Raw genomic sequence first — 8302 nt, 5'->3', positions numbered from 1 at the left:
CCCTCCTCTCTTCTCTACAGTTGCGCATCTCTGTCAGGAGTACTTCACAGAAAAAATTTAAGAAACACTGACTTAAGAAAATATTCAGGAAATCACCAGAAACACTAAAACACAAGATTCCATTTCATTTCAAGTTCACCTACTAAATAACCAGTACTGATCTTAGATTCAAATCCGAGGGCAACGGCATAGAACTACAAATAAGTTTCCTCCAACAAACCACCAAAATAACAAGTCATTAAGCATCATCTTGTGATAACAGATCAATTTTAATTCTAGCACCTGAAGCTATACAAGGGTACGCTTTATAAACTTCATGAAACTGTTGTACACATTCAATAAAGTGACAACTGTGCAATACCACTTAGTATCTCAAAATCAGGAAAAAACTTTTGAATTGTTTAAACACAATCCACAGAATTAAAAAACAAAGTCGGAAGTCATCTACAGTTATACTACTTGTCAGTTAAAGGTTTTACCACTTGCTACTTGATAGAACAGTCAATATCTAGTAGGGGATATTGGAAGTGATTTCAGATTCTCATCCTGTTGTACTCTACTGGGAAGGTTTATTGAGTAGCTACATGACTGGCCAGAGGTGGGTACAACCAGGACCAGAACAGCATGTAGGATTCTACCACAGTTTCTGTAGTTTTCACTTTTTTTTTTCTCTTTGTCAGTTAAAAGTGAACAGTGAGAATTAAATACTTATCTTTACATATACACAAGGTATGCTGTGAAAGCATATTTGCTTACAAACATATAAAAATACTTGTTAACTAGTTTGATAAGAAAATAATGTATAAAAGTATATAGCAAAACATTAATCATCTCTGACCCTGGAAAGATCAATTCCATATTTTATATTACAAAACAAAAACAGTTTTAGTTTTTTGAATCCCTTATCCAGAAATACGTGAAAAGGAAGATAGACAGAAATTATTTATTTTTACTCTCAACATGGCTGTGAAAAAGAGTTAAATTAAAATACCAAGAACAGTGAAATGCCTAAGTCCAGAATGAGTCCAAATATTTGGCCATACACAATATTATCTTTAAGAGTAGGAGTAACAGCAAAGGCTTTACACGCAGTTTTTAACCTATAAATACAATAGGCATTTTGGTATTTTGGCCACTGGAAAACAAAGGCTATAGCATCAGGAAAGGTCTGAGATGTCTCACGTTTGTGGATTCAATTCAGTGTATTTAAGGTTAACTAAAGTTGACATCAAAATTTTTAGAGATAGGCAAAAATTCACATTTTAAAAAACTCCCTATGTTTCTATTTAGAGTAACAGTAGGCAATATGATTCCAGAAGTTAAAAGTTATTTCACAACCGATGACTTCAGCTTGGCAAACAGCTTAGATTCCAAAACTGATTCATCCCTATTAAAAGTAAGCTTTAAAAAAAAAAAAAAAAAAAAAGAATGTGTCTGTGTATATAGATATACATTTTAAAGGAATCAGATAATCTTTGAAGCAGCCTTAGTGTTTCCATTAAATCTGTCTTGAAATGACCATTGGATTAGCTTCATGGAAAGGATTAGCCAGCTTCTTGGTCTAAGGCTACCACGGTGATCATTTATCTAAGGCTAGAAAGGTACCAACGTGATGTAAACTGTAAGGAGAGGAGGAGAAGATGAGGGCTTTCCTGGCAGTTGGTAGCTAAAATTCAAGAGATTCTTAGAAAATGACACAATGGCAGCCTTTCTTGTCTTTTTCTTTCCGTGTTGGTTCCGGTGAAGGAGGACATTCCTGCTCTTGAAATTTCCTGTAAGACAGAAAAATCTACAGATAATTGTCTTTTTGGTAATATATCGCTACAAATGCAGATTACTGTTGGGCCAATCTGGTTTTCGTGCATATGCATGTCGGTGTTAAGTTTCAACGAAGGAATCAAAGCCAATCGCTGGGGGCAGGGATATACAAATGCATAAGCAAACCTGTCTGAGTTTCATTTATGGGCAAGTCTTCAATTAGGTGAGATGCTGAACTCAACAACCTCTAAGTTCCCTTCCCAGTTTGAAATTCCATGACTCCAAGTATCCTTAGGAAGGAGTATCAATAGAGTATCTGCCCTTATGAGGTAAGCCATTCCCATCTTGGTTCTGCCACTTTGTAGCTACAAGTCTGTATTAGAGAAGCTAGTTTCCTCTCTGAGCTGTGTTATAATAGGAGGGATAATAAAACCCTACCTATCACAGTTTGCTATGAGGACTGAAGATTTTTGTTTATGTTCAAATGTCTAACAGTCTCTGGCACAAAAGTCTCCTTTACCCTCTCTTCACTCCTGACTGACTGATAAATACGGATCAATTCTGAGAACCAAAACCAAGGACAAAATATCTCAAAAAAGCAATAAAAAAATTTTTAAAGCACTGGTTCATATGGTAAAATACGCATAAAATTTATCATCTTAACCACTCTTAAATGTACAGGGCAGCGGCTTCACATTTATTCACAAGGTTGTACACCACTCTTCACTTCTCAAATCTTTTCCAACTTGAGAAACTGAAACTCTACATGCCTTAAAAAAATAACAGAATTTGGGTTTTAACAAACTACTAAAAAAATAAAAAGATAATCTTCACTTCTTTTTCACCCCACAGAGAATGCCTTGAAAGGGGCTAAAAAAAGAAAAAAAAGTAAAATAGAAGCCCATAGCTCAGATGTCAATTCACCTTAGATGTACAACTAACAGGAACTAGGTTCATATACTTGTCAAACTAACTAGCAAAGAAACCAGCAGATCTAAGAAAAGAGGGTGAAGTAGGGGCCAAACCAGCAAACTAACCAAATCCCGCCCATTAAAGCAACTCACTCTTTCTCACACACACAAACTCCAGCCTATCTCACTCATCACCTCAAGCTTCCTGGAACCCATTAACACTTTCTGAATCACAGGGGCCCCCCAGGCCAGCTAACAGAAAGCCTCTGTGAAGTGTGGATATCATACTTCGTGTCCTGCGGGACTGCTGAATCCTTAAGGCCTGGTTTCCTCGTAGCCAGCGGGGAATGGATGAGAAGCAAAGCTAAGAGCACACACAGGCTCTGGAATCACAGACGCAGATTTAAGCCCCAGCTCTGCCATTTTAATATGCTCCAATCATTTAACCCCTCTGTACCTGTTTTCTCACCTCAGAGCGGGGGCATTGTTGGGCTGTGGTGGGGGTTAACTGCAGTAATACACGCTCAGCACTTAGCACGGGATCTAACAAAGGTCACCATTCAAGTGTGAGCTGCTGTCCTCACTGCCTTCATACCACCTCTGCCTTTGGAAGCTGCATTGGTTCTTTTCAAAATCTATGTGTACTCTGCTTCAACATAATAAAATTAGGCTTTTTGGAAGCAACTAGAATACGTACATAATTAAAGTTTTTAACATATTATGTCAAAAATGATTCCAAGAATCACTCCTACAATTTCCTCCTTCTTACTAAAAATATTTAATGGTGATTTTTTTCCCCAGTTAATTATTTTAAAAAGCACAGCATGACTACGCATCAAATTCAATAAATTAAAACAAACATCTGGTATGTGTTCTGCTTACCTTATAACTCGGACAAGTTCATGGAAAGCTTGATCTACATTCATCCTAATCTTTGCTGATGCCTCCATGTATGTTACCTTAAGTTGCCGTGCTAATTGCTGTCCTTCTTCCTGTGTTACCTGAAATTCCAAGAGTTGTGTTTGAGGTACAGTATTAACAATTAGATCTGCTCTATCTACTGCTTGGCCACCGACTGCACTGTTAATCCAGCCAGAGACCAAGTTTGTCTGTCGTAAAATGAACCAAGAGACTAACAGCTTAACACATACTGCTGAAGCCCAGCTCTGCTGAAAAACACAGAACATGACAGAGGCAAGATGTTAGCCTAGTGATTACTCAAAAGTATTCAATACAACAGTGATAAATACTGGCAAGTATACAAAGTGGTATGAGAGTCTATAACCCTTCTGGGCAGGTCAGGGAAAGCCTCCCTGAAGAAGTGATATTCAGGTTAGGAACTAAACAAAGACTATGGAGTTGGGTCAAAGTGAAGAAGTATCCCTCTTATATGCAGAATCCAAAAAGAAATGATACAAATGAACTTATTTACAGAACAGAAACACATTCATAGACTTAGAGAACAAACTCATTATGGTTGCAGGCACTGGGGAAAGGATAAGGGAAAGGGATTGTTAGGGACCTGGGGATGGACATACACACAGTGCTATATTTAGAATGGATAACCAACAAAGTCCTACTATACAGCACATGGAACTCTGCTCAACGTTATGTGGCAGCTGGGTGGGAGGGGAATTTGGGGAGAATGGATACATGTACATGTATGGCTGAGTCCCCTCACTGTCCACCTGAGACTATCACAGCATGGTTAACCGGCTACTCCCAGCACAAAATAAAAAGTTAAAACAAAGCAGCCCTGACAAAGGAAACAGCAGGTGTGAGGGTGCTCCAAGTTCCAGGAACTGAAGAAGCCTAGAATGGCTGGAATACAGCAAGTCAAGAGAAAGAATAGCAAGAGGTGAGCCTGGAGAGCAGGGCAAGCATCAAGAAGCCCCGGATCTTCTTCCCATCTGCATTCCCCAGTATTTGGTACACAGAAGACTCCCAATAAATACGTGCGGGAAAAAAACAATGAACAGGACCATGCAACCTCATAATGACTTCCTTACATGAGGCAATGAAGGAAGGTAAGCATGGAAGGGTGGATTTGCTGATGACATATAAATGCCACATCAGAATAAGAAAATGCTAACTGAATATAAGTAAATGTCCTATATGTGTTTTAAACGTAGAGGGCTAAAATATGATTATTGATATTTTACAGTTATATTTATATGGTGGGGCTGAAAATATATATTTCAAAAAAAAAAAGACTCACTGCTGTCATTACCACAAAAAAAATAAATAAATACAGGTTAGAAAATAATAGATGAGCAAAAAGGAAAAAATAGAAAATTTAGGAACCTGTCATCCATACAGAACCACATTCTTCTCATCTTTTTTCAATGATATAGATTTTTCTCTGAAAAAAACAGAATCATAATTTTTGTACCTTTATCTTAGACCCTGGAGTTATGCTAAATCCACTTATCTAGGTGTTTTTTGTTTTTATTTTTGTAAATGCTACAGACTCTTTTTATATAAGCAATCATGCCATTTGTTAATAAAGACAGTTTTTTGTTGCTTTCTTTCTAATATGGATGCATCTTCATTCTTTTTCTGACCCTTCCATATTGCCTGGAACCTCGAAGACAACAGTGGAAGGGGATATTTTTGATTTGTTTCTGATCTTAGGGACAAAGCATTTAGTCTTTCAGCATTAAATAAGCTGTATTGTTTTCACAATTCCATTTTATCATCTTGGTTGGCTAATGAACTAGGTATGTATTATGTTATTTTTATAATTGCTTTAGTTTATAATATACATGTTTCACTTCTGTCTAATTCAAATGGAATGTCAATCCATGTATAGTTTAAGACTATTAACAGTATGTTTCTTTCTCCTGATAATTTTTATTATTACCAACTACACTATTTTTGTTTTAAACATCCCATTATGTTTTAAGGAGATTTAAGCAACAATAATGAAAGTAATTTATATTTACCCACATAAATGGGTAAAGGTGTTCTTCATTTCTTTGTATAGATCTAGATTTCCATTTGGTATAGTTTTCCTCTTTTTGCATTTTTTTTAACATAAGTCTGCTGGTAATAAATTCTTTCCATTTTTGTATATCTGGGAGAAGTCTTTACTTCACCTCTGCTTTTGAAATAAATTTTTAGATATTAACTTTTCGGTGAGTTTGCCACTCTGGTTGATTACAATATGAATTATTCCTGGCCCTATTTCAGCTCAAAGTATTGTTCCACCTATTCCTTTCATATAGCTTGTTCTCCTAATTTAATATTACATTCACAAAATTCAGCACCTTCAGTGAAATATCATTAGACTATTACATTAGCATGTATACATCTAACAATTACTTTATAACAGATTATACCCTGTTATGTTTCAAAAGAGTGGCAGGGAGGTTCTACATAGCATTGGTATAGTAAGTTTAACAGTTTTAAATTTTACTCTGCCTCTCCTTCACAACAGTACATGTACCATAAGGCCTATGGTTTGAAATATAAATCAATCAAATTAAGCAAGCAATTAACAATGAGTAAGGAAGCCAAGTATGAAAAGAAAGCTTTGAAGAGCCACCAATTTAGAAAGGAAAATCCCTCTTTAAGAAAAGTTGACATGAAATTCCTTCCTACAAATAGAGCCTCATGTCAAAAATTCTGTTCCTTCTTCCTGGGATGTCTTCCCTTCTCTCCCAACTCTATACTAATTCATTTCATACTAATAATTCAAGACTTGAGCAATCAAAAACTTTCTTACTGTTGTTTTTTACAGTATCCCAGAATGCCCATCACATTCTTTAATGACTAGCTAAAAAAACCAACACACTGCAATTTTTTGTTTTGTCTTCTCATTCTCCCATCATTATGCCATTTTCAGCTAAGCTGTAAGGTCTATTTGCCTTTGTACACCCAGAGCCTAGAAGAGCACATAGAAGTTATTTAATAAATATACATTAAGGAAATAGAGTATGACCAAATACTTATGTCTCTCTTCTTTTACTTTGAAGGTAAAAATAGATATTTGAGACATGTCAATCTCAATGAATTACTTACTTTACTAATATAAGGTAATTTGATTGTGGGAGGGAAATACACATCCTTAAGAATATTACTCCTCAACTAATAAAAATAAATGAAAAAAAAAAAAAAAAGAATATTACTCTTTCTGCTCAATTACTCCTCAGAAAGCTACCTTGCCCTCTCCCGCCTACAAGATATAATTCAGCTGGAGGGAAACAGCAAATGACCCATTTTTATACAATTAAGAAAAATTAAGGCATTAATAGTCTAGATGATTAAAAAAAAAATGCCACTGCTAAGACTGTTTATGTGCTTCACTTGTTTGTTTGTTAGCACGGTCTCACACCAGTCTTCCAGGAACCGAGGTCAGCAAAGTTCACACACACGTTTCTGCTCAAGACATCTCTAACCACATATAGTGCTGCTTATGAGCTTACTGAGCATACTTTTAGTTAAGAAGTAAAAACAGCATCACCACCACAAAAGCAAAAAAATATGACAAAAAGAACACCACATGGAACAAAGCCAAAACACTGTGAAGCCAAAAATCAACAAAAAACTGAAAGACACATAAACAAGGATTTCCTGGAGGTTCCCCAATCGGGGAATTTTATAAAGATACCAAATCTTAAGCTTGGTTTTGGTAGATCTGAGTGCTGCCCAGAAATGTTTCATTTTAAACAGCCAAGGTGAACCTGATGCAAGAAATTCAGGTTTACATTTGGAAACCTCCAATGAGACTCAGTTCAAAGGCACAAATGAATCTTCATGGAAATCCACAATAATACAAGTTTATCTAACACTATGTATTTTTAAATAGAGAAGAGCAAAATGGGAATGATGAGAGCAATTTTATCAAACAAATGGGGTTTAATAGGAATAGACTGCAACATCTGCAATACTCACTTAAGGTTGTATTGAGTTAACAATACAACCTAAGTTTACATAAGCAAAATTTGTTTTTCAAAAATATCTATTATGTAGTCATTTTAATACCACATCTTGATTCACTGATGCCTTGATTCATTCCTTCAGCAACTTTATTCTATGTGCTAAGGATAAAATATGAACAAAACAAAGTGGTCAAAACTGAGAAGCCTTCATGGTGCTTACAAACCTTTTAGATGCACACAAGGCACCAAGAGGTAAAGACAGAAGGACCCTAGCTCTCCTGTTGGGAGGAGCCTGTTTTCCCTGGGAGGGTGCAGGGGCACGTTGTGGTCAAGATACGGACAGACAGGAGGAGAAGGGATGAGCACACTGAGGTAATACATTGTTACGTGCCTTTCTCAAATTATTGATGACAAGCACTTAACAAGAAGGAGAGGAGAAGCTAAGCCAGGAGAGGTGAAAGGGGGAAAATCAAAAACACACAAAAAAAGAGAGAGAGAGAGACAAAAACTGCTGATTTCTAGACCAGGCTGAGTCAAGGACAAGGAACCTAAAATCAGAGCTCCCATGAAGTTCACAGTCCAAGCCCACACACAGCTGCTGTATTAAATTTCAGAATTAATATGCTGTCATATTTAATAAGGTTTACATTTTAGCAAGGGCAAGCAAATCATTTACCTATTTTCTTAGTACACCTCTGACAGGATAAACAAAATGATCAGTCTCTCTAAAGGCTCAGGTATGTGGTAAAA

General features: G+C 36.3%; 1 protein-coding gene across 5 annotated transcripts in view; it reads right to left on the bottom strand.

The window, feature by feature from the left end:
- Positions 1-250: 250 nt before the first annotated feature.
- Positions 251-8302, bottom strand: part of RRAS2 (RAS related 2) — a 78294-nt gene continuing 70242 nt past the window's right edge. For all 5 annotated transcript variants that reach the window (XM_061147249.1, XM_061147278.1, XM_061147259.1 and 2 more), the window contains exons 5-6: positions 3552-3670; positions 251-1772 (exon numbers count right to left, since the gene is read on the bottom strand). In XM_061147249.1, coding sequence (XP_061003232.1) covers positions 1685-1772; positions 3552-3670 — 207 coding nt within the window. In that variant the 3' untranslated portion in view covers positions 251-1684. The remainder of the gene's footprint in view (positions 1773-3551; positions 3671-8302) is intronic.

Source organism: Dama dama, chromosome 1, assembly GCF_033118175.1.
Source record: "Dama dama isolate Ldn47 chromosome 1, ASM3311817v1, whole genome shotgun sequence".
Classification (NCBI taxonomy): Eukaryota; Metazoa; Chordata; class Mammalia; order Artiodactyla; family Cervidae; genus Dama; species Dama dama.
This window is presented reverse-complemented; position numbering and strand designations above follow the sequence as displayed.